Raw genomic sequence first — 25,995 nt, forward strand, 5'->3', positions numbered from 1 at the left:
TATTTGTACGTAAGCTGTAGTCCTGCAGGTGGCAGTAGTGGGCTAACCTTGAATGCGTTTCTCTAACTTCGTAGGAATAAAAGAAGACGACAGAAATATGGCGCGACAGGAACACCGGATGGGTGCTAGTTAGGATAAGAGGTTTTATAGTCAATGGCATCTTAGGAAAACACAATTGCCGCTGTTCTTATTTATGTTGACGACAATATTTAGTCGAGTAAACGTGCTTTGCAGGAGGTTTGCCTGCAAATATCAACGAGCATGCCTCCCCTCACTGTAAGAGGAGTCACTGTGGAGTTCCCGTTCACTCCATATCCCTGTCAACAGGATTATATGAACAAAGTGATTGAGTGCCTGCAGGACGTAAGTGCCATTTTTACTACTTTTAAAGTTCCTTGTGCCGTATTTTTGACCGTGCCCATGGTCTGTTCTTAAGTCTGTGTTCTTTGCATGGTGTAGAAGGTAAACGGAGTCCTGGAAAGTCCAACGGGCACAGGGAAAACCCTGTGCCTGCTCTGCGCAACGCTTGGATGGAGGCAGTATTTCAAAGACTCCATATCGGCTCGGAAGATCTCGGAGAAGATGGGAGGTGCAGAACTCTTCCCAGATAGGCCGCTGTCATCTTGGGGAACAGCAGCTACGGACGGGGACACGCCTGGTATGAACATCATCGGATGTTAAATCTAATAGTTAAATCTCTTGTGGGTGACATTTAAAAAGTCACATTATGGGAGGGCTCTGGAATCAAAATATACAGTCTGTAGTTTGTGAAGAAGGTATATGTCCTGTGTTGCACTTTCAGCATATTACACAGACATCCCCAAAATCATCTATGCATCCCGGACGCATTCGCAGTTGACACAGGTCATCAGTGAACTGAAGAACACATCATATAGGTCAGTGTGTTAAAGTGATGCAAGAACTTACATCTTATGGCTTACAGAACCAGTTCTTTTATGCAAACATTTAAAGAAATTCAGTATCAGCTGAGCTTGTAAAGTATGTGGTGATCCTTATTCTACTCCTATTTACTTACTATCTTGATCTGAATTACAGGCCAAAGATCTGTGTTCTAGGGTCCAGAGAACAGTTGTGCATCAACCAAGAAGTAATAAGACAGGAAAGCAACCATATTAAGGTGGTTAACGCAAACCTGTCATGACATTCAGTTACTGTAGAGTACAGGCTTAATGTTTTAACATTAACATGTTGTACTGTTTCCCTTCAGGTCCATTTGTGCCGAGCTAAAGTGTCCTCTCGTTCTTGTGTCTTCTACAACAATGTTGATGGTATGAACCATGCATTATTGTGGGTGAACAGTTTATTGGTATGAGATGTATAGATCAAAAATCAAATGGCTTGTATTCAATTAGAGATGATCGTCTGACAGGGTGAACAAGACACTGTAGGTTGTTGTGAACATTGTTTCTAACCTAATGCTGATGTACTGAAGCATTATCTATTTCTTTTTTATTTATGGTGCTAAAATTAGAGAAGAGTACTGATAAGGACATCATGAACTCTATCCTGGATGTTGAAGATCTTGTAAAAACTGGCAAAAAGGAAAGGTATGAACCTCCCTATTAATGCCTTTAGACCAAAAGTCATTACTCAAGATGTTCTGAGAGGGATGCTTGCTTAGTTAACCATGTGTGTGTTCTGCAGAGTTTGTCCATATTATCTGTCACGATCGCTGAAGCAACATGCTGACCTGATCTTCATGCCATACAACTATCTCCTTGATCCAAAGGTGAGTATCATAAGAAGAAAAAAACAACAACTTGTTTCAGAAGGGCAAAAACCAGTTGTAAAGAATATAGCACATGTCTGGTATCTGAGTTACAACGATCAAATTTGTTTTCCAGAGTCGCCGATCACACAACATAGAACTTAAAGGAGCCGTTGTCATTTTTGATGAGGCACACAATGTGGTGAGGAGTGTTTATTTAACAATTGATTTGTGTGGCAAGTCTTAGCTTTTCATAACCTTTCATACCTTTTACGCCAGAGTAATAAACATTGAAAGGGAGTAGATGGGGCAGGAGCATGTGGAACTGTGGGTGATGGGGCAATATCAGCTGAATATATGAGATCTGCTGTAGTTATGGTATTATTTTACACTAAAGTTTAACTGAAGAGAATTTGTTATAGGAGAGAATGTGTGAGGAGTCTACATCGTTCGACCTGACTCCATACGATTTGACCTCAGCCATTGATGCTGTGGACAAACTCTTGAGAGAGCAGGCCTCAGATCTCACCAAAGGAGAGTCTGCAGAGGAGTTCAATGTTGAGTCCCTCAGCTCAGGTTGGGTTCACAATCTCGTATACTACTTCTAAATGTACTTTTCTGTGCACTTTAGATTCACTGTGTGAAGATGTTTCTTATGCCCTGTAGGACTAAAACTTGACATCACAACCATTGCTAAAGTAAAACGTAAGAAACAAACATCTCTTTTGAGTTGTTGATTTGATTTATTTTAGTGTGATTCAACAGTGTTACACTGTGTTCTGGTGGTTCAAACCTGAACATTCAAACTTTGCAAACACATTCTGGTCTTGCAGAAATTTTAATGGACCTGGAATTTGCCATAAACAGTTTTGAGATGCCCTCAAATGGTCAGGGAATCACTAAGCCGGGCAGGTATTTCATGTTTCACTCACAATCGTCTCCGTATTAATATTAAATTTGTTTACGTTGTAAATTTCAGGTGTAAAGCAAGCAAGTAAAGGTTGCTTTTCTGTTTTGTAAAGATTTGTTCCATTCTCTGTTGCAGCTTCATTTATGAACTTTTCGAAAAGGCGCATGTGAATTACGAGACCAGCACCGCGATTGTGGAGGCGATGGAGCAGATCACAGGGTATTTGGCAGGAAGTAGGTATTAATGCAGGCATGGACCAGGCCACATGGTTATCGCTTACATAGTCCTGAAACAGAAAATAACTCCTGGTGAAACTGATGATTTTAGGGCCTGGTATCTTCCTCAACACCAGTGGACTACAGAAGGTTGCAGATATATTGCAAGTAAGTATTTGCCCTCATAATGGATCATATTTAGATAAACTGCAAACTTGTTGGAATTTACAATTACAATGATGACAAAAAAGTGTATTTATTCATTTATTTATCTATCTACCGGTATTTATTTTTTGCAATATCAGTTGGTGTTTGCAGTCGAACCAGTAGAGGGCACCATGCGACCACACAAGGGTAACAGTACGGAACAATTTAAGGTTTGTCATGTTTGCTAGTGTTTATATAAGAGAAGCTTTAATGTAACAGATACATATGTTGTTAATGTGCTTACTTAAATACATGAGCTGTGTGTGTGTTTCACACACACAATCCTGTTCTCCACCTGAAACTCTTCCTCTCAGGTACACATTCATCCAGACACCAGCAGTTTCAAGAAAAAACAGAACCCTGATGTATGGGCATCCACTTCTACACGGAAACAAGGTACTCAGACAGCCCTTCCAGTGAGACACGCAGCAACCAACCAAAACGTCTCCATGAAGGTGAAGCTCATGTATTTCAGAATAAAGGTTCTGCCAGAGGACGGCGACATCGTTCGTGTGGTGTTGGCCTTCTGCTCCAGCACACTGGATCGATTATCTAAACAAGCATGTGCAGAACGCCGTTTATTTGAGGGAATAATTTGCATCTGTGTGTATCTGTTTATTTAATCTTTATGATTTTGACAAGTTTTGGCCATGTGCCAGATGGACTTATTAATATTCTCCGGGTGTACGGCTGTCTGTTTTATTGAGATGAAGGCTTCGTCGGCCCTCCTAAAAGACTGCAGGTACAGACTACAGATGCTAGAATCCACTGCAGACATTTTGTTGGCACCCTTGCGAATAAACTAATAATGCGACACTACTGTTCAAGACATAAGTGAGCAGTCCAGTTATTGATGGCCCTATAAAACAGGGGACATGCATCAGACAAAAAGTCCATGGACTTACTGCAGTGCGCGGCTGACGAACGACCTCTGTCCGAAACGTCCCGTTCCTCTGGAAACCTCGTGTACCGCACTGCAACTTTGATTAGTTGATTTTTCAAGGGATCCAAGAAAATGCCAGCAGTACATTTTACCATTACATAATGTGAAGAGTACTCAATAAAACCTGGGAGGACCGCAACCCGGCGCTCAAGAACAGGAAAGGCCGGGTCACTGCTGGAAAATGCCTGCAAAGCCTCAGATGAAGGCCTGAAATGAAGGAGGACCTGAAGTGAGGACAGTGAGGAAACAAGAAAAGGAAGTGGCTGTGATGGAGAACACATTACCAGTAATTTATCTCTCCGCGGTTCATCAAAGCAACCATGCAATCGTTCATTGGCAAAAGTGGGATGTTCTTGACAGACCAGGTCGGTTGCCTGGCATCATCCATACTGAACAGTTTCACCCACTGATGTGGCATTACTGATTTTTCATGAGGAGTTACGGACGAGAAGCGAATGTCCAGTGTGGCGGCTGGCCAGAGAGACGTGTGAAGAAGCTGGAGTGGGCACTCTGTTGCAATACTGTTGAAACAGATCAACAAACTTCCTCTTCCTATTCTTTGAGACCTCGTTTGTGACCTTGTTTGTACATAATACCCAACATGAACTTCTGGAAGGCTGTATTCTCAGGAGTATGACTGATGGGACCTGAGCCATTAAAGTGCTGAAAAAGATTCCCAATCATGCTTATTGTCCAAGTATGTTCACACGTACAAGAGAACTAGTCTTTGGTTACATAGTAGCTTGCAGTACGTAGGCGAAGCAGTCACTGGGGAAGATGACCTGCTGAATATGGGGAGACTGCAAGAAGACGACTCTGTCATGGTATCAATTCCTGTCCAATGTGTGGAAGAAAAAGACCCAAAATGACCAGAACTTACTGTCCAGAAAGGTTAGTTGTTCAATTGCTTACAGAGTGTGTGTGTGTGTGTGTGTGTGTGTGTGTGTGTGTGTGTGTGTGTGTGTGTGTGTGTGTGTGTGTGTGTGTGTGTGTGTGTGTGTGTGTGTGTGTGTGTGTGTGTGTGTGTGTGTGTGTGTGTGTGTGTGTGTGTGTGTGTGCACACCTTAGGCAACGTGCTGAGCTACTGGTGCTTCTGTCCGGGCTTCAGCATGCAGGAGCTGCTCAGACAGGACGTGCGCTGCATCATCCTGACCAGCGGCACACTCTCTCCCCTCACCTCCTTCACGTGCGAGATGCAGATGTAGGTTCCTCTCCTCCGGCAGGACCGCCCACCTGCCGCTCACGCTCACCCTCACGCTCTCTGCCCTTGCCTCCGTAGCCCGTTCCCTGTGTCTCTGGAGAACCCCCATGTCATCGGACAGGACCAGATCTTCGTCAGCATCGTCGACAAGGGTCCGGACGGCGTGCAGCTGAGCGCGGCCTTCGACAGGAGGTGGGCCCGTGTTTCCCGGGTAGCTCGTTAAAAGAGCCGCAGGCGGTGGTGTTTCCCCACATTACATCAGCCCCGGCCGTCCCGCCCGGGTAGTTTCTCTGCTTAAAATTACGCTGGCGTACCTCGGCTGTCATGTTCCCCTCAGTTTCTGCTCTGAGGAGACGACAGCCCCGCCAGGGTGGCCCGTCACGTTTTATGCTTGTGGTTTTTTTCTCGGTTCTGCTCCAGAAAGGAGGCTTATTATGTTAATTTAGGAAGATAATGAGCATGATGAATGCAAACTCAGTATCCACACAATGTTTTGCGTTTCGTTTGTGAAGGTTTGTTCCTGAGAACATGGCATCCCTAGGAAACACGATTGGTAAGTGATGAGGCAGGCTTTAATGGGACCCTCTCTCACCTACATGCTCAGCTTCCAGCATTCGATGTGAAAAAGCTAATGTTTCATTTGCAGAAAATCTCTTGGGTAGTGATTCACTTCTGTTGGGTAGTGATTCACTTCTGTTGGGTAGTGATTCACTTTTGTTGGGTAGTGATTCACTTTTGTTGGGTAGTGATTCACTTTTGTTGGGTAGTGATTCACTTTTGTTGGGTAGTGATTCACTTCTGTTGGGTAGTGATTCACTTCTGTTGGGTAGTGATTCACTTCTGTTGGTTTGCAGTGAATCTGAGTCGAGTGGTTCCTCAAGGACTGCTGGTGTTCTTCCCCTCATATCCTGTACTGGACAAGACTCTGGAGTTCTGGAGGGTACAGCAGACACTGACCTGAAATAAAAAATGAAATAAAATCACTTCCGATAACTTTACCCATTATAACTAGACAGCCACTGATTAATGGCTCTTGATTCTCCTCTGGCAACAGCTGTAAAGAATTGCTGTTCACAGCTTTATTGCATTTGAGTGTCGTACTGAAGAGCCTTTGTTAAGTGTTGATATGCCAGTAAACCGCCAATCCAACCCTACTGTCTCAGGCCAACGGCCACGCTGACCGCATTGAGAATATGAAGCCCATGTTCATCGAACCCAGAGGTAAAGGCACGTTTACAGAGGTACGTTCCTCACAACACCACCTTGAATGAGAAGGTTTTTGGCTTTGATGTCCACTTAGACACACAACTACGTTTTTCTACATCTTGGTTGGCTTCATATTTTTTTATTTATTTTTTATTTACATGGCTTTCAAATGTTCTTGCAGTGGATCAGTGTATGATTCAGCTCTGTTAGGTCATATCATAGCTCCAGCGGCGCTGTCGGGTCAAGCTGTCGGGTCACCCTTGTTCGTGCAGGTGATCGATGCTTTTTATGAGAAGGTGAACGACCCAAAGTCAAACGGGGGGAGCTTCTTTGCCGTATGTAGGGGAAAGGTAAGGGGACACGAATGCTGAAGCTGATCGTTCCCTTGGTGACCCACGGCCTGCTGGAGGCTCACTGCCTGTGTCCTCTGCAGGCCAGCGAGGGTCTGGACTTTGCGGACACGTACGGGCGCGGGGTGGTAATCACCGGACTGCCCTTCCCGCCCCGTATGGACCCCCGGGTGGTGCTTAAGATGCAGTATTTAGATGAGACGTGCAGGAAGAAAGTCAGTGGTGTGAAGGTATCTAACACACACTACACATCACACACACACAGGCACATGTTTTCTCCTTCAGACATGCTGACCAGTTTGTGCATGCACAGTATCTGTCTGGACAGGAGTGGTACAGACAGCAGGCCACTCGTGCTGTGAACCAAGCTATCGGCAGGGTGATCCGACACCGTGACGATTACGGTGCCATCTTCCTCTGTGACCATAGGTGCGGGCCCTGATTTTTCTAATGACCGTCTTTTAATCCGAAATTCATTCAAAACATCAACAGGTTTCTCACTCTGCTGGTTCTTTTATGATGTTGATCATCATAAACGTTCATTATCTGTTGAGTGGGTGTTGAATCGTAATCTTAATGCAGGTTCAAAGGTACAGAAGTACGAGCCCAGCTCCCGTCTTGGGTCAAGCCTTACGTGAGGATGTACGATAACTTCGGCACCGTCGTCCGGGATGCTGCACAGTTCTTCCGTGTTGCACAGAAGCTGGTGAGTCGTTTATGGTCCTCATAAACCAGATGGAGGTTATCAGACCATGTTCAGTCTGGCTCTCGTGTGTATTGGTTGCTCACGTGACTGACGTCTTTGACGTTGGAATTTGATTATGCCAGTTTGATTTCTAAAATGTTCTCTGGATTTCTTTCACGTGCGTTAGAGGCCAGTACCAGAGAAGAAGGTGAAGGGGGCAAGACGTGAGGACACGTCAACCGCGGTCGCGGGCAGCAGCACGGGGCCCGGTCGGTCCGGCGCTGGGTCACGCCTCAGCCCCTCCGCTCAGAAAGCCAGAGTCCTAGACTCTCACGTGCCCAGTCTGAAGAGGAGGAGACTGGGTGAGACGTCTTCTCTTCAAACCAAAACCAGACCATGTTAAAAGCCAACTTAACTCTCAGTGGATCACGTGTTCGTCTTCAAACATTAATCGCGCTGAATGGAGCCACTTTAATAAAGGTGATTACTGTTGTTGTTGTTTATTGTATGGTCAATACAGAGGAGCACTGTGGCGGAGATGGGTCAGCCAAGCTTTGTGTCCAGTATGAGACGGAGATGAGCTCCAGCAAGAAGCCAATGAGTCTGCTTGATGCTCTGGACAGCAGTGCCTCAAGATCTGAGGACGCAGACGCCTTGGTTGGGGAAGAGAGGGTGAGAGAAGGATTCAAATGGGTGGAAAACAGTGACAAGTGACCCTGTTAGACATCCATTTTGTGACGGAATTACAGAAGGAATCAGAATAGATTGTAAATGTCAGTGCTTTTGCCTTTGGTCGTCTTGACCCGCACTCTCCTTTTCTGTCCTACGTCTGCTCATGCAGGCCAGCCGTCTGTCCACGCTGTCTCTACAACACGACAAGCGCATGGATGACGAATGCAGGGGCGGGAAACGCAAAATCCGAGTCATCCAGGAGCAGGTAACCGTCCTGCCCGCGTTCCGGACCGTATGTGGCGACGACATCATTGTAGCGACACGTCGTCGAAGCAAACAAAGTTTCACGTCCGTTTGTCCTGACGCCCTCTGGCATGTCTCCCTCCTGCCGCTCAGAGTGCGTCCGAGGCGAGCGCGGCGGGCCGAGGGAAGGCCTTCATGCTGGAGCTGAAGGGAAGCTTGAGTCAGGAGAGCTTCACGCGGATCATGCACGCGCTGCAGGCCTACAAGGCCTCCGACGACCTGGACAACCTCCTGCTGAAAGCGGAGGGCGTCCTCGCGCAAGACCGCAACACGCACGGCCTGCTCCGAGGTGCGTCGTAGAGAGCGCACACACACAAACGTGGACATATGGGCTCCTGCAAAGTAATCCGCAGATCGGTTGCACCGCATGTGAAGGCTGAGGGCAGTGAATGTAAATCCTACCTGGTTATCTCACTGATTTCTTGATTTTCCTAGAAGTATTTGTATGTGAAACATGACTCCCCACCACACTGCATGCAGCACAGTTCTTATAAAGAAAACTTTCAGATTGAGTTCATTCCTCACACACAGAGTAGGTTGCAGGTTATAACGGTGACTCATGGGAATGATCACTATTCTTATACAGAAATAACATCCAAATGTACTCGCACATCTGCAGGGTTCATTCTGAGCCCAAAAAAAAAAACCTTCAAAAGGCCCCGTCTCCGTAACCGTTGTCGGGGTTTACTGAGCCAAGACGCAGGGGAAACCCAAGGAAGGGCACATCCTGCTGACGAGAACAAAGACCACCAGCTGCAGCCAGCTCCAGTGCAGGGCTCATCAGAATGCGTTTTCACATGCGTACCTGCACGTCTCTCCCCCCAGGGCTCTACCAGTTTATTCGGCCGCACCACAAGAAGCGGTACGACGAGAGGTGCCTGCTTCTCACGGGCCAAGGCTGCGGCTACAAGGCCGAGCACTCGCTCTCTCGGGAGGAGAGGGAGACTCTCTCGCAGCGCACGGGTAACACCTGCTCCTCGTTTCCAGGCAACTGCACTGTTGACAACCCGCCAGCGACGGAACTGTTGAGGAATACGGATGTCTGTCTGCTTGATCATGCCAGCACGATCTTTTCTTTCAGCCAAAGTGGGGACTGCTGAGGTGGGCCAAAGCAAACAGCTAGATGCAAGTAAACAACTGAATCATGGTGGACCTCATTTGGGAGCTCACAATCCGTGTAAGGGTAAGTGTGGCCAAATTGCATAGATTTGTTCGGCATTTAAGAATATATGAAAAATAGTAGTATTTGTTGTGTGTGTGTGTGTGTTCGTTCGTGTTCTTTTCCAGGCCAGAAGTCCCAGCAGTCAGGCAAGGGCAGCCAGTTCAGTGCGTCTCTGGTGTCTGATGTAAAGAAGGCCATTGGAGCTGTTAAAACCAATCAACTATTTGTAGCATTGCAGACATACAAGAAAACAAATAATTATGAACAGATGGTGTCAACAGTTGTGGGGCTGTTGACGGAACGAGATGAAGACATTGTCCTTCTGAGACGTGAGTCCCTCTACATCTGTCCTTGTCTATGTGCCGAGGTAATAAAACACTTGTATAGAGGAATGTCAAAATCTAACTACTTTTTTGTTTTTTTTTTTAAAGGGTTAGCTGTGTTCATTCCAGCACACCATGCTCAGCAGTTCTCAGAGATGTTGAGCTCACTGACTGGAAGTTCCTCTGTGATGTGCCAGGACTCGGATGAAGCTTCCAGCACCCCAGTCCCAGGTAGACTTCAGCTCGTATTCACTCTGACTCCAGCGACGTGCACTCTGCTATACCCTTTCAAATAAAAATATAAAATATTCAAATGATTAATAAATTATCATAAATAATAAATAATGATTATTTATTATTAGGGCCGGAAACTCTGACATCTAGAAAACACATTATTTATATAAAGATTTTGATATAGGTATCCCATCCTGAAAACTGAAACATTTATTGTTCCTAATTGCTGTTATTATAATGTTAAATATTTTAATCTTGCGAGTGTATTAGTGTTAACCCGTGTTTGAATTTGACAGATTCACAGCTCTCTGCAGGAAAATCACAAAGCAAGATATCATCCTTCTTCTCCTACCCAGGGAGATCCCATCCGCCATCCTGATTCATATAATTTCTCTTAGACTCTGTACTGTGAAGCAGAGCAGTTATTTTACATGTTTTGTATCTAAATGGACTGTTTTACTAAAAGATCATTGTGATTCTGTTTTAATAATACTAACTATTTTAAAATAAGCACAATGACATTTTCTTCTTAAAAGATACATTAAAGTATTTTTGTACTATTTTATGTCTGTTTTTTTTTAACCGAGTTTAACTGTACAAAGTTTAATATTGAACAGAAAGCGAATGGGACTCTTATTTGTTTCTGCAGTTCAACTTCCTATTTCACGTCACGAAGGTCACAGTTCAATGTGCTTTTCGATTTGCTCTTGGCCAAACAGGGGCTAGACCATTCAAAGGAGACAAAACGTAAAAAAATCGGTATTGATTCGGTTTGATTTCATATACGATGTTTCTGAATTACGATAGACTAAACAAATTTGTAGCCAGATTTGTTAGCAGCTAGCTAGACAAAGGCTACAAAACCGGTATTAACTCGCGCAGACGTTTTGTTTAGCTAACCGTCCAGCCCGGTACCTGTGAGTTGGGTCTCAACCGCACACTGCCTTTCATGGGCGGTTCGGTGTTTTTTAAGAGTCCGACACAGTCTGTACGAGTCCTGGTACCCCTGAGAGTACAGGCGACTATCGGACGGTAGCTAGCCAGCTTGCTCATTACAAGTGCTGAAGTCGCCTGGGGTTCTTCAAATGTCAACAAAGCTTGAAAAGAAAATATAAACGTGGCAGGACCGTTAATTTAGGCAAATATGTTCAAACGAGGAGCTGTGCTTCAAACGTCCCCTCGCCAATGACATTTCTTTCACAGTCAGATGTCATAATAACTAATATTAATAATAATAACTTCTCAAAATGGATGAAGGCAGTCTGGAACAGGCCATCGAAACTTACAGTGCACAGCTACAGCAGGTCGAGGCCGCACTGGCCTGTGGCCTGAGCTCATCAGAGCAGGCAGACCTGCTCACCTTGAAAGAGGACCTGTCACAGCTCATTGAGCTCACCAAGTCCAGCCTGGTGTCTGTGAAGAAGAGCCAGCTGTTGGCTTCTCTTGAGGACCCCTCGCTATACCAGACTGGACCGGCTGACTCCCAAGAGCAGCCTAATGACGGCACTTTAGATGACGAGTTTGCTGCGTTCTACGCCGAGCTGCCAGAAGGTAATCGGGAGGCAGAGCTAAGCTCTAAACCGGGTGAAGATCAAGAGGAAGAGGAGGAAGAAGAAGATATAAGTGGCACTAAAGTACGAGCGCCTTACCGCACGTCATGGGGGACTTTGGAGTATCACAACGCCATGGTAGTGTGTTCAGAGGAGGCGGATGGAGAGGAAGGCCGTGTGAGAGTGCTTTACCTTCACCCCACACACAAAGCCATGAAGCCCTGCACATTCTTCCTGGAGGGAAAGTGCCGCTTCATGGACTCCTGCAGGTGCATACATCCCTTTGAAGGAACTGAACTTGTTTTAATGTAGTTGTTTTTTTTCATGTTTATCTTTAATATTTTTAAAGAGCTGAGGGCAGTGGTACCTGGGTTTTTTATTTTTAATTAGTTGCTTAATTATTGTTGAAAGTATATCATGCTGTCGGGATTTTAAGTTTGTTTGATCTTTACTGGTGGTGTTTAGGAAGCCTCTTCGGTGTGTCATTTTTATTTGACCACTGGATTCAGAAATGATAATTCAGCCGTACCTGTGTGTGCGTTTGCTTCCTCTCAGGTACTCTCATGGGGAGGTGGTCTACGTGTCCGAGCTGAGGGGCTTTCTTGAAGCAGAACTTACAAACATGCAGGAGGGGTCCTCATGTTTAGCCAAGCATGAAGATGGCATATGGTATCCTGCCAAAATCACAGGTGCAGTTCCTCATTCATTCTCTCATCATGTCTCAGTCATTTTTATTACACTGGTCTAAGACTGCTGATTAGACCCCCCCCCCCCCCCCCCCCCCCCCCCCGTTTGACTTTTCTAGGAAGTCATGCCTTTTTGATGGTTTAGGTGTTGACACATTTGTCCCTTTGCTGTGGCCAGGGATCGAGGACGGTATCTACACAGTGAAGTTTGACTCCTTGCTCCTGAAGGAAGCTGTCCTGGAGGCTGACAGCATTATGCCTCCTCTGCGGCAGGAAGACTCCTCTTCTTCCTCTTCGGACTCAGAAGACGACCCTGAGCAGTGTGACGTGGCTTATGCTAAAGGTTCGTCTTTAGCTCCCCTGCGGTACCTAAAAATTCCCCACAGGATTTATCGGCAAGAGTGTATTAATTCCTTAGCATTAGTTGCATGGCATCCTGTTTTTTTTTTTGCTTCTATCAGACATTTACCTTATAATGTTCTGTCACATAAGCTGATCCATGGCTTGTTTCTCTCGCTCTTCAGTTTTTGGTTCCTGTAAGGAGGATGACATGGCTCAGGTCAACAGCTCAGAGTTCTGTGGCTGGGAAGCACACACTCGAGGCATTGGCTCCAAGCTCCTGCTGAAGATGGGCTATGAGTTGGGGAAAGGTAGGAGAGTCCAGTAGAGGACCACACGACACCATTAGAATCATGCGAGGTATTAACGTTATTATTTTGGCAGCAGTTCAGTGTTCCCTGGCCAAGATTTCAGACTCGCGTGCGTCTCACCAGGTTTGGGGAAAACACTTTCGGGCCGCGTGGAGCCCGTGCAGGCAGTCGTGCTCCCGCAAGGTCGCTCGTTGGACCAGTGTGCCGAGCTGACACTGCGCAAAACTCGGGCCGCCGTCTCCAAAGAGAACCCGACCACGGGCAAGCGCAAGACGAAGAGGAAGCGAACATCGGCGTCGTCGAAGCCCAACGTATTCGACTTCCTGAATTCCAAGCTGGGAGACGGCGCAGAAGGCTCCTCTGCTTCCTCAGCTAGCTCCTCAGCCCGTGGGGTGGAGGTCTACCAGGGTGGACAGGGCACCAAACGCTTGCTGAACGTCCAGCTCTTTCAGACAGCTGAGAGAGTGAATCAGGTGGAACGAGAGATCCAGCAGCTCACTGCATCTCTGAAGAGGCGAAATGGGAGGTAGGCAATGCTCTCACCCTGTGACCTCTCACCCCAAGATCTCTTAATTCACATGGCCCTTTGTGTTCTCCACAAGTGCATTCACTCTCTCTCTCCCCTCAGGGATGCTACCTTGCTGAGCCGTCTGGAGGAGAAGCTCTCGGCATCTCGTAAGCTCCTACATCAGCTGAAGACCCAAGAGCAGTCCATCCAGAGGGCTCAAAACAAAGCCAACACGCACAAGAAAATGACCGAATTCTGATCTCCCACATGGGAGGACAAATGTCCTGTCGCCTTTTTTTGTACTAATGATTTAATTAGAGGTTGGGTTAAGCTGTGATGGAGACAGTGACAGATAATGTTAATTTGGCACTTTGGTTAATAACACCAACTCCTCCAGAGGAGGAATACAGAAACTCTACAAATGCCTTTTTTCCAGTTGCCTGGAAAATATTCTAAACTGTATTAAAGTTTTTTTTTTTCTCCAGAATTCTTGGGATGTTTTTAGAAGTCTTCTTCCCTTGGACTAGGATATTTTTTGGATCGCTTCTCATGTATTTAATTAAAGTTTTTAAAGTTGTGTTCCTTCCACCACGGTCTGCTCACTCCAGCAGGCTGGCGGTGCTCTGTGTAGGTGGAGGAGATACAGCGGAGTTGGAGCTGATGGGAACGGCAGGCTGAGCGGTTGGATTCTTCATGTTCTGTAGCCCAGAAATCAGGCTCTATTTTTGTGCACTCTGTTGTGTTATTAATGTGCTCTGTAACTTCCTCCCAGGAAAGGAGAACGGGGTGTATTAAGCTAATGAATATGCAGCACATTGTGCAACTTAATGTGAGAAAACGCGATGCTGGGATGCTGTTCTCTTCCATCTGTGCACTTTCAATTATTTTGGTTTGCAAAACAGCTTCAAGTATTCAGGTCAGCCACATTTGTTTTGTTTTATAGTCTTGCAATGAGAAGTCAGGCAGATTTAAAACTGCACGTCCGCTGCTCTGGATAGCGTCCTTGATGTAATTCAGCGATGCCCTATTAGTTCATCTGGGCGAGCCTTATTAGTAAACAAGCAAGGTGTCCTTTATATCTGAGGTCATTTTGCATCTAAAATATTGACAGGTAACAAGTTAACATATTGGAGAAGAATTGTATTGTAAACAATGTATTTTCTATAAGCAGTTGAATATGAAAAGGTCAAGATTTTGATGGAATATATTTAGAAAAATCAACACTTTCTATGTTGTGTTAGTTGTAATTCATCGCAATTGGGCGGGTGATGCGTGCCACTTTTGCGTGTGTTCAGGCCATTCATGCACTCTGTCCAGACACGAACAGCTACTCTGCATTCTACAACCTTCCGAACATTAATTTAATTTTGCTCATCGACATCGTCATTTCAGACAACCTGTTTTGCACCAGCAGGAGTTGAATGGGGGTGTTGCCCAGGGCTGCTTTAAGCAGACAGACAGCTGAGAGAAGTTGCAAACTGTTACTGTTTGCTAGGCCTGCGACCAAAACACAAGTTCACAACAGGAAGCAAATGTATTAAAATCATTTATTGGCATTTTTTAACCTGCAAAATCAACTCTAGCAGAGTACAAAACCATAACTAGAGTTTTTAGGACTTTTAATACACATTACAAAGCTGCCTATTCTATGTCCAAGTGTTTAATGTAAATGAAGTGTTCTCTTTCACGGGTATATTGCATCTTTATAGATGCGGGATGTAATAGCAACTGCATTAAATTGATCTAATGTGGATGGAATAACACAGTGATGACGAGTATCTGTCAGGCGACACAGGCAGCTCTACTGTGGCAGACTGGACATCGCTGAACAGACAGAAATGAATCTTCTGCTTCATAACGACAAAGAAATATAAACCGACCTTGACCAGACGCGTCGTCGTGGCGGCCATGCAGGACACTACGTAACGCACTAGTGTGAGATCATATCTGCACAGTCCAAATGATAGAACATCAGTTCTATTGAAGACACAACAGTGACTGGCAGGTCTCCTCGCCATCTTCCTCCTGTTCCTGTCTCAACGCTGAGATCAGGAGCATAATCTAGATCATTCCAGCCAGCCACGGAGGCAGAAACAGCCCAGCTGTTCCTAGAATGCACACCAGCACAAACATCCAAAGGAATATTCTATCGATCACCATTGCGACATATTTCCAGTCTTCTTTCACCTGTTAGGAAGAGATTAGAGCAAATGAGCATCAAACCTCCACAGCAAACCTCACGTCTACATCTCCCATTGATTTTTGTAGATGGGTGTGTTTGCTGTGAATTGTTTTGTAGATCGGCTTAATTTCCCCTGGTGGTTAAAAATGAATGACAAAAATGCATCCAGTCTACAGCAGCTCAGAGAACAGTGTAGCTTCTAATTCTGCTAAGTGAGGCTTATGGGTTGACAGTGGCTGCCGTATGGAGCAGGTGTGCTGGTTTACCTGGCAGGAGGAGGAACCGCATACAGTCCTCGCACGCTTCGAAGTTGTTTCTAAGGCTTTTGGAAACTTACCGAAAAGTCGGAGTCCTCGGCTCGGAGATGGTCGGCGATGTACTGGACCCCCTCGAGCGCACGCAGCAGCGACTGGACCAGACGGGACTCTGGCTCCTCCATCATGGGCGATTTGCGGTTGTAGCTCGAGTTCTGAGTGTCCAGGAGTTTCTGTCTCACATCCGGAACTTCGCTCCCAAGCACGTCTACGCCGGCGTGGGCCTCTGGGCTGGGGTCCTTGTTCTGATCGGGATTCCCGGGAGCGTCCACCTCACCTGCGCTCTCCTCGGTGTCCGCAAATGCGTTCTCTGCGCTGCGGGTCAGCGTATGAACCAGGGGGTCAAGGGGAGTGTCCGTAGATGACCCGGGGCTGGAGGGCAGGGAGGTGTGTGCTTGTGGGCGGGGCCTGCGTGCAGGGTCATCTTGCAGAATGGCGTACTGGCTGCTGGGGGAACTGCAGGAAAAAGGACTCGGTTCCCTCGGGAGCTCACCAGACGGTGTAGCGGATGACACGCCCACGTCGGGGCAGGATTCCACTTGGGGGAGGCCCAACAGCAGCGCCGACGGCAACACCGGCCTGTGCATCATCTCGATGAGCTTACGGCAGTTCCTCTTCCCCGAGGCGGGCGGGCGCTTCATAAAGAGGTAGCGCGGCACGGCGTGCAGGAAGACCCGCCGCACCCAGTGGGGCATGCGGTGCGTGCGCGGCGAGCGGTGGTGCACGTTGAGCACGAACACGGTGATGATGATGGAGAGCGTGACGAAGATCATGGTGAAGAGCAGGTACTCGCCGATCAGCGGGATGACCAGCGAGGTGGACGGGATGATCTCGGTGATGAGCAGCAGGAATACGGTGAGCGAGAGCAGGACGGAGATGCAGAGCGTGATCTTCTCGGCGCACTCCGAGGGCAGGTAGAAGACCAGCACGGTGAGGCAGGAGATGAGCAGGCAGGGGATGATGAGGTTGATGGTGTAGAAGAGCGGCAGGCGGCGGATGATGAAGGAGTAGGTGATGTCCGGGTAGATCTCCGCACAGCACTCGTACTTCTTGGTGTTGTATTTCCCCACGGCGTTGATGATCACCCACTCGCCGCTCTCCCAGTAGTCCATTTGGTCCACGTTGCCGCCCATGCTCACCAGGTCAATCTTGGCCCGGTCGTACGTCCATGAGCCGAACTTCATTTTGCAGTTCTGCTGATCGAAAGGGAAGAACGTGACATCGATGCTGCAGGAGCTCTTGTATATTGCAGGGGGTTTCCACTTGATCCGCCCGTCGTGGAACACCTGGGCTTTGGTCAGGTGTGTCACAGCGAAGTCGCCGTCAGCACTGGCAGAAAACATGCATGTTCAGTCAGGAGGGAATGGTGCCTTGTAGAGTAGTGGCTCATACTCGAGTAGCAGTTGCGGTTGTGAGTTGGTACACGTGTCTGTGTCACTCAGTGAGGGCCACCATGGAGACATACCAATGATGAAGAATCAGAGGGTTGCTAACAAAAGCCATGCATGGCAACTGATGGCTTATATCTCCTTTGGGATCATTTTTATAATCTCATACTGAGTTTCATTAAGCACTCGGTTAATTGAGTCAATTTGAATTCAATGACTTTATTTCGGCCAAACAGTCAATCAAATGAGGTAATTTACCCAGTAAATCTGATGCTCATCTACCACATGCATGTGGTTATGTACCCTGAGATGCTTTATGCTTTAATCATTAAAGCATCTCAGGGTACATAACCATCATTAAAGTGTAATGTTTAGTCATTGTGGAGGAACCTGGTGCTTCCCATGGGCGTTTCATGGTACAGTGACGTGGACCAAATGATGCTTTAATGCTTGCTGCAACTACCTAACATTAACTCACTCTTCTACCTATTTTATCTTCTGGATGCAGCACATTATCTTCTGAGGACCTGGTGAATGTTGACCGAAGTCCTCCAGTCTGATTTCATGCATTGACTGGGTTCACTCAAACATAAATGACTGAAACCTTGCATCTTCACACAGGCACTGAACTCCGCCTGCACACGTTCACAATGCACTAGTACAGGCAAACACAGAGAAGTGAACAGTGCAGCGGATGCGTATGCCGCTTGCTGATTGGACGGAAACCATAAGTGGCTGACTAAATTCACAATCAATATAGAAGAATCACCCACTTGTTGTAAAGCACAATATCGGGTCTCCAGATGAGCTCGGAGGGGATTCTGATGGAGGTGACATTTTCATACTCTCCAGGGTTCCAGCGCAGCTTGTAATCACTCCATTCCTGTCAGGACACATACGCTGCCATCAATGTTCTGAACCAGCAGGCATGACAGGGGACTGAGAGTAGGCTAACGGCAGCCTGCTTCCAATTAAAAATCTCATTAATTTGCAATTATATGCTCCGACTGATCAAAACATACCTGTTTCACCCATACATTAGTGGTCATCATTTGATTCTTTTCATCCTACAAAAGGTATATATTCAAAAAGTTAAGAATGACATTTTCACTTCAGATCAAGTAAGATTTTTATGATGGGATTTCATCAAGTAAATGTCTCTGGAGCTCACAAAGTCAGACACCATTGTTTTGTATTAATGTGATGGTGTAAGCAGATTTCTTTGCATGAGTGGTCTGACAGTTAAGAGTTGTACCTTGGAGTTTGAACAAAACTGTGAAACTCACTACATCTATTAGCTGGGCGATGGAAAGGCCAAAATGGACAAGTACCACGTCAGAGATGTTCGCCACAGGACGGGAGAACTTATTATAACGCTGGAATAAAACCTGAAGGAGTCTTTCCTCTGCGTGGGCATGTGCCGGGGTGAGCGTGCACACTAAAATAAAGAGAGAAATAAATAGACACATTTTCATGTGTTGGGAAACAGTGAGAAAGTAGCTTCTCTGAGGCATCACAATCTCAATCAGTCACTGAGGGTTCGAAACTTTTAAACACTGACATGCGGTGTCTAATTAGCATGTATATAAGACATCTCTTAATCATAATTAGCAAAGCTGAACCAATTAGCCTCCTGGATTCTCAAGAAGTACTTGAGAGTGGAAAGCAAATGGATTAACACATCCATTTAAGAAATTAAACACAGCTTTAAATCTTCCGCATCTTTGGCTGATTGATAAGCCAAGTAACCATGTCATCCAGACTGAAATGTCACCAATAAACTCATCAGCAAAAGGCTTTACCATTTCATAACAGCACTGTTAGTCATAAGCAGTAGTTTCATATTGCACATTCGAAATATTTCAGAGGACATTTATAGTCAAAAAATCTAAGCTGACCATATCTGCTCTACTTTGCATTTTAAAAGTATATATTTGCAGGAACATAAGAGTTTGTTAAGTTCCATTTCTCTTAAAGTAACTTTGCATCTCAAAGTTTTAGGACTTTCAAGACAGAATTTCACCATGACAATTCACCAAAGTTACAAAGTCTACTGAGAAATGGCCATGAAGGAGATACAGTTGGGTGAGGAGAAGTGAATGGTTTGTGTGAGCAGAGACGGACGTTACCACAGCTGCGATGAAGGCAGAGGATCAGGACGAGCTTCACACTCCTGGTGCTTTCCATTCTGGCCCGTAGCAGCAGGGTGGCAGGCAACTGTATAGTTCTTCTGTTTCCTGCGCAGGAACTCGGACCTGAAACATTTCTCAGATTGTTAGATCCAGGCTAAAATTCTTCCTTTCAGATCTAAGTGGATTGTTATTATAGCATTTCATTTATCCATTGGTTTTTAACAGAGTTGGCATTTCAAAATTAAAGCCTTGATTTTCAATCACCTAATGATCTTAGGATATCAGGATATGAGGCAGTAGACCAGCTTCTACGTGCAGAGAAGAACGTGTGCGTCCACTGACACGGCGCATCAGCTCTGGTGGTGTCGCTTATGTTTTTGCTCTCTTGTTCTTTATACTACCCCCTGTCACCGTCTCCCACTTTGCCCCTCCCTCTCTCTCTTTCTCTCTCTCACACTCTCTCCCTCTCCCTCTTCCTCTATCTCTATCTCACATTCTCTCCCTCACCCTCTTCCTCCTTCTCTCCCCCTCTCTCTCTCTGTCTCTCTACACACCCACCTTCCAATATTGCCTTATTTAGCTGAATAACTATGATACACTGGTGTGGGAGCAGCATTGTGTGTGTATGAGAAGGTGTGTGTGCGTGTGTGTGTGAAGAAACTGACTGAGTCAGTTTTTTTGGTATCTAAACCACAAGACATTAGTTACAAGGCTTATAGGGCGGTTGAAGTTGTACAGTTTTACAGAACTGCGCTGCAAAAATATTTTTGAAATTACGGCACGTGTCAAGAGGAGGTGTAGTTCAAAGGAAGTGACCTTGGAACCAATATGACTAAGCATGTGAGCAGACCGGTAATGTACTGCAGTGACTCCTTTCAGATGTCTGGGAAAGCGATCTGAGCGTGCAGGACTTGATCCGAGGCCAAGAGGAGCCCAGGACGCACCACGCCTGCTAATTACACAGACCGATCACTGATAGGCCACCGCTCTGCCACGCCAAGGCTGTCACGCATCGATTTTACAATGATACAATAATCTACCAATGATCAATTCTGCCTTAAAATGTGAACTCGTCTTACAGTTCCACAGAGGCAAACATGTTTTTCTGTCATGCAAATAGCTACATACACTGCTCATCTCTAGAAGGCTTTCACCCAATGGATGTGCTATTTAGACTTTAACCGTGGAGTTCTTAAACAAAGAATAACATGTTAAACTGGAATAAAGAAATTACTGTCCTGTGTTGATGTAGGCTCTGTTCACACCTTCTGGAGCTAGTCTATAAATTGATTATGCAGCGGTCTAGAAGTGTATTGCTTGTTAATGTATGGAAGAGCGACACAAACAAACAAACAAACACACACACACACAAACTGCCTTCAATTCCCATTAAAAGGGAAGTAAGTGTGTTTTTCTTTCTCAGGTTAAAAGCATCACTGACAGCACACTGGGCCTTGCAGGGTGCCGTTGTCATTGTAAGGCGTAGAATAGGAATTTGGCCTCGTCAGAATGCCATGTGCAAACAAGCAGGGAGCATTGTCCTTCAAGGCAATGAACTCAACCTTGAGTTGCAATATCAAGACTTTCATTATGCGCCACCGAGATGTGAGGGTCCAGCAGCAGGCTTCGTGTTCTCCTCCACCACCAAACCCAGTGGCCAAGATCAATATCACTCTGATTAAACTTGACATTCTGCACATTGGACATCATTGCTCATTTAGTGTAATGGAATGTAGTGTTATGTCTGCTTTGATCAATATTAATACATTCCCTGCATTAACATGAGTTATATCTGGGAGCGACTATTCGAGCTGAAGGTTTATTGAAGAGACTTATTGATTAACCTCCGCCAAACAATGTAGCAAGTTTTATTAAGTCCAAATTATGTACACATACACCCAGCCTAGTGTTAAAGAAAAACCACCGTCTGACTATCCGCTTTCGCCTCCCAAACTAATTCAAGGTGGTTGTGCTGATATTGGTGTTGTGTTGACACCTGTTTTCAGGTCCTCTCGTGCAACAATATGACGGGATCATAGATAACGACCTTAAAAGCAGTAGCCTTTTGTGGAAAATGAAGTCGTGGAGGCCTTATGAAGCTTGGTAGCTGCCAGGGGTCCCTTCGGGGTTTCTGACGTTTGCGGGATCTTTCAGCACACGTGGGGGACGATGCAAAGCATTCGCGCGCTGTTCTTAAGGCTGACAGCCGGGAGCCTGCTGGGTTAGAGATGGTGGGGGACGCGTGGCTAATCCATCAAGTGACGGGCAGCATCATCGGCAACACATCTGCTTGGCGTGACCTTCGGCCTCGGCAAGGTGCCTCTGTGCTGACAGATCGCAGTGAAGCCCTGCCTCCCCCCCTCCAAGGAGCATGCATTATTTCTCACAATAGATTGACATACAGCTAAACACGCACACATAAATATAAATACGCTCGTATGCAATAAAGTTTTATTAATACAGTTTCTGCTTTAGGATTGAAAATTGCAATATTTATGAATGGAGTAACGCTGTTGTGTATTTGAAAGTGTAATTGGTGCAAATAAAAGCAGTCAAGAAAGGCGGTTTTCAAATGTGAAATGTAAAAGCATATATTTTGTGAAGTAATTCAGGCTTGTATTAGATGTGTTGTCTCTATTGAATATGTGTGTTGATGTTAGAAAGAGACAGATAGGCCGATACCACTTTTCTTGATCTAACAGATTCATCAATAAATTTTTCATTGGCCTTCACCTAAAGCACAGTGAGGTCCACAGACATCAATCTAGTCATTCGTTTGCCCTAGAAAACTGCAAAAGTACCATTGGCTTTCCACAAAAAAAAAAAAAAAAACATGAAAAAAATAATAACAAGAGAAACCAGCCTGTGCAGCTCATACGACAGCAACTACTGTCCTGAAGCCCAGAGGTCATTATCCACCAAACACAGACACAGACACGCCACTCCGAGCTGTCCGTACATCTACCGACTGACGGAGCAGTGTGGAACTCTCTGTGCTGGCCTTTGCTGAGACAGTCAGGTCAGTCGTTAGTGGAAACGATATGCCACCATATTTCTGTACAAAATTTGGAGTTCACTTTCGAGCAAGGCCTCAGAGGACTGTGTGCTCAGCAGGGAGATCTGAGCAGAGAGAGGAAGACTGTAAATGATCCACCAAGATCTGTCGCAGTTTTCATATTATTCATGAATGCAGGTTATGTGAATTACAGTGGTCAAGGTGACTGTCCCGGTCTGCTCATTTGCACTCCTTTGTATTTTCATGTCGAATCTCAATGGAAATTCAGCAGTAAATCTTTCATCCTCTAACTGGGCTTCTTGCTGATCGCTTGTTAAATTAGCTGTCATCCATTTAAAGGTTACTTAAGTGGCACCGATACAAGTATAATGATTTCCAAGTTGCCTGTCTGAACTTTGAAGAGGTTGTGCTCTGGGGTCCATGCTGTCTCTTTTTCTCTCAGTCTTTTACCTTCCGTATCTCTCTTTCTTTGTTCTGTTCTTTTCTCCTTCTCTCTCATACACACAAACATGCACACACATTGTGTCTTTCTCTCATTTCTCAGATTCCTATTAACTTCAGTGTTCCATCACCTGCTGTGATATTAATGAACACAATGGCTGAGACCCAGTTGGTGCATTTGCAGACACACGAGGAACCCTATAGAGTGGTAACAGGAAAACATGCAAGTGATAACCAGTCAAAAACACTGAGGGAGGATTTGTTCATATCTGTATGGTGGAGTGTTTATGTGCTGGCACTGGCTAAATTTGTTACAGCCTCCAAACATAGCAATGCTTGCTCTGAATGAAGTGAAAGAAAAAGCTTTCTGCTCCTCTTTTCCCACGATTCAATAGTACCTGGCATAAAGAACTAACCTCTGAAGTTAAACCCCCCTGAAGCCTTGTTTAGTATTGCTATTTTGCTGTAGTGTTGATGCTATCTTTAAGGACTCCCGATTTAAACATACTTGTGTAACTACCCTGGGTCAAGGAGAGGAGGAAAGACGTGGGAGACATGGATACAGGGACACGGCTATTCAGTTCTTCTTTCACTCTTCAGAGATGTTCTGCTGCGCAGCTCCGCGTTCGACCTCGCTCGCTGCGTTCGGTAGCTCGCTGGTTCTTCCGGTAGCTCGCGTCTCTCCACTGAGCAGATGACGCACAGCCACACCCCCACCGACACATGATCCCACTGTCCAACTCAGGACAGGGAACCAGCCAGCAGGAGAAACCAGTGGGTGATCTGCGCATCATCAATCTTCACGTGACGATGCCGCTGGAATGGGGGCAAGGTCTCAAAAGTAGTAAGAATGAATATGAAGTGCTTGCTGGCTACACAGTCCTTCTCTATGGTGCTGCACGTTGTCTCATGCATCGATGGCTTTTGACTAATGTGCAACACTGGGTGCTCCTCTCCCCTCAACCACCTGGGACAAAATGACCTCCAGCCCTGTGTCCAACACATCCATCTGCAAATAAAAGGGAGAGGAAAGACAGCACGCCACCACAGAGGACCAGAGGAGCCGGATGAAAGCTTGTTAGTACGGCTCCATCCACTGTAATGGATCAGGACATTCCTTGTGCGAGCGATCAGTCAGTAGGATGGTGATGTCCGAATAGGCACAATACTACAACTGCAGCCAGCAGTAAGATTGAGAGTTATGGGATCCCTTAGACCCAGCTCACCTCCCACAGGAACCACTGTTTCCAGAATAACTGAGACCACACCCCTGGGGAGGTTGAGGTGGTCAGTTTGGAGTGCTTTGAACCAATCTCTTCACCTCACCTCATAGTGGACCTCCACTATGCATCATGTGACCTTGAACAGTTCTTGTCACTTCAAAGGTAATTTAGATCTCAATATGATCACTTTATTTCCCTGTGCAAAAACACACAGCTGGGTGGGCTTAGCATTCTTGGGGCTGAAGCAAATTCTTCTTGCACTAAAGGGCAAGAACTTACTGTATTCCATTCTTCCCAAATGAAGGTTCCTCCCATCAGATGGTATGAATGACATCTAGAATGACTCGGTTCCTGTGCCTATACAATAATTCAAATGGGGAAAGTTCTTTGGAGGCTCGTGGGTCCTCTTGCATGACCAAAAGCAGGGAATCCAACCACTTATCACAACCCTCACTATTCTTGTGTATGAACTTCCAAATCCTATTTTAAGAGAGTGGTTAAACTACTTGACTAATCCATCCATTTGGGGATTGTGGTCACTGGTGTTAATCAATTTATTCCCCAGTAATTTTCTAAATTTGGATGTTGTGCTGTGCATGAAAGACATCCAACATGGTCCATATAAATTATTTCAAAGAGGACCTCAATTACTCTGGGGATGGCTGTGAGGTTAACCAGCTGACATTCGCATCCCAAACGATAAACATTAAAAATGGGCCATTAGCTTATAGCAACACATCTCCCCTTATAGCACAGCATCTCCCATCAACTGGGTGACCATCTATTCCATTTGTGTGTCCTGCATCACTCTGTCATCTGTCAGATGACATACTCATACAATCTGTCATCAGTGATCAAAAAGTGTGGATATGACCCCCGGCTGGAGCACCTGACCATCAATTATTCTCACTCTGTCGTGCGTGGTCTCATTCCAGGACTGTGGTGCGGCGTGGAGAATGTAGTGGGGATTGAAGAAGAAGAAGAAGAAGAAGGAGGAGGAGGAAGGAACAGGAGAACAGGGAAGAGGTTTGGGGTAGTGCTCTTGTCTCTGAAGAGTTTCAGAGAATGGAGACTGAGGGATTTCCAGTCCCTGTGTTTGCCATGAGACGGTTGTTTGCCAGCAACTCTGAGCAGTGACACTGGAACCATTCAACTGCCCCCAAGCAGGCGGGGAAATGTTCCTGAACCATCTAGATGACAATGACCGATGAATCACATTCTCTGGTGAGAGGCACTGTCTGCAGCAGTCCTATGCAAGGTCAAACTCCATAAGCTCCAGCATCTGAAAGCTCTACAGGTATTCGACTTGCCTGCTGCAGGACGTCTTTTTTAAGGGTGTCTTACATCAGTTTTCAGCCTCTGGCTTTTCCCCACAGCAGAAAATACAGGCGCCCACTTGGTGAACTTGCCCAGAGGAGAACTTCATCATGGCATACGAGCATCTTAAATCCCAGGTTTCGGCACCACAGTGTAACCACCCTGGACTGGGGAGAGAGGAAGGACGTGGGAATGAACACAGGGAGTTTTATACATTTGAGATCAAGCAGGTCTACCAGGATATGGATTCCTTGTGGCTTCTACCAATTTAGTTCTTTTGATTTGTTTCTGCATTGTCTCTTTCGTGCAGCTCTCTCTCTCTCTGCATCCATTTGCTCCACTGATTCATCTGAGCCGTCTCTCAGAGCACAGTTGATCCTGCCTCCACTGCCACCACACTATAAATAACCATCTGTGTGGACCTGGGTTTTAGGATTTACACAGGGAT

General features: G+C 45.8%; 3 protein-coding genes and 1 long non-coding RNA gene across 5 annotated transcripts; 2 read left to right on the top strand and 2 right to left on the bottom strand.

Moving 5' to 3' along the window:
• The first annotated feature begins 68 nt into the window (after window positions 1–68).
• Window positions 69–10,700, top strand: rtel1 (regulator of telomere elongation helicase 1). Its single transcript, XM_077024689.1, has 33 exons — window positions 69–363; window positions 460–658; window positions 803–896; window positions 1,057–1,138; window positions 1,229–1,289; window positions 1,493–1,568; window positions 1,666–1,750; window positions 1,866–1,931; window positions 2,152–2,305; window positions 2,396–2,434; window positions 2,563–2,641; window positions 2,775–2,872; window positions 2,967–3,022; window positions 3,160–3,231; window positions 3,376–3,457; window positions 5,073–5,205; window positions 5,284–5,397; window positions 5,718–5,758; window positions 6,060–6,145; window positions 6,369–6,446; window positions 6,684–6,761; window positions 6,845–6,991; window positions 7,075–7,190; window positions 7,344–7,467; window positions 7,634–7,808; window positions 7,967–8,118; window positions 8,288–8,383; window positions 8,515–8,710; window positions 9,247–9,384; window positions 9,503–9,604; window positions 9,709–9,912; window positions 10,015–10,137; window positions 10,437–10,700. Exons 1-33 carry the CDS (start codon window positions 262–264, stop codon window positions 10,517–10,519), a joined length of 3,531 nt encoding a protein of 1,176 aa, XP_076880804.1. The 5' UTR covers window positions 69–261; the 3' UTR covers window positions 10,520–10,700.
• Window positions 2,524–4,923, bottom strand: LOC143528806 (uncharacterized). The gene is made up of 3 exons (XR_013134529.1): window positions 4,289–4,923; window positions 3,967–4,211; window positions 2,524–3,613 (listed from the first exon to the last, which is right to left on the bottom strand). It is a non-coding gene; the product is annotated as an uncharacterized LOC143528806 (long non-coding RNA).
• A 113-nt stretch (window positions 10,701–10,813) lies between the features above and the next one.
• On the top strand, window positions 10,814–14,100 carry zgpat (zinc finger, CCCH-type with G patch domain). The gene is made up of 6 exons (XM_077024692.1): window positions 10,814–11,959; window positions 12,246–12,379; window positions 12,555–12,719; window positions 12,901–13,026; window positions 13,150–13,552; window positions 13,655–14,100. Exons 1-6 carry the CDS (start codon window positions 11,388–11,390, stop codon window positions 13,791–13,793), a joined length of 1,539 nt encoding a protein of 512 aa, XP_076880807.1. The 5' UTR covers window positions 10,814–11,387; the 3' UTR covers window positions 13,794–14,100.
• Window positions 14,101–15,063: 963 nt separating this feature from the next.
• chrna4b (cholinergic receptor, nicotinic, alpha 4b) lies at window positions 15,064–19,956 on the bottom strand. 2 transcript variants are annotated; one of them, XM_077024691.1, is made up of 7 exons: window positions 19,815–19,956; window positions 19,548–19,673; window positions 18,750–18,856; window positions 18,441–18,485; window positions 18,192–18,301; window positions 16,054–17,359; window positions 15,064–15,721 (listed from the first exon to the last, which is right to left on the bottom strand). In XM_077024691.1, the coding sequence occupies exons 2-7, from the start codon at window positions 19,603–19,605 to the stop codon at window positions 15,596–15,598; spliced, it is 1,752 nt and encodes a 583-aa protein (XP_076880806.1). In that variant the 5' UTR covers window positions 19,606–19,673; window positions 19,815–19,956; the 3' UTR covers window positions 15,064–15,595. The 2 variants fall into 2 exon arrangements, with proteins under 2 accessions (XP_076880806.1, XP_076880805.1); XM_077024690.1 differs by having other exon boundaries at window positions 18,705–18,856.
• Between the last annotated feature and the right edge of the window lie 6,039 nt (window positions 19,957–25,995).

This window comes from Brachyhypopomus gauderio, chromosome 12 (genome assembly GCF_052324685.1).
Source record: "Brachyhypopomus gauderio isolate BG-103 chromosome 12, BGAUD_0.2, whole genome shotgun sequence".
NCBI classification, from domain to species: domain Eukaryota; kingdom Metazoa; phylum Chordata; class Actinopteri; order Gymnotiformes; family Hypopomidae; genus Brachyhypopomus; species Brachyhypopomus gauderio.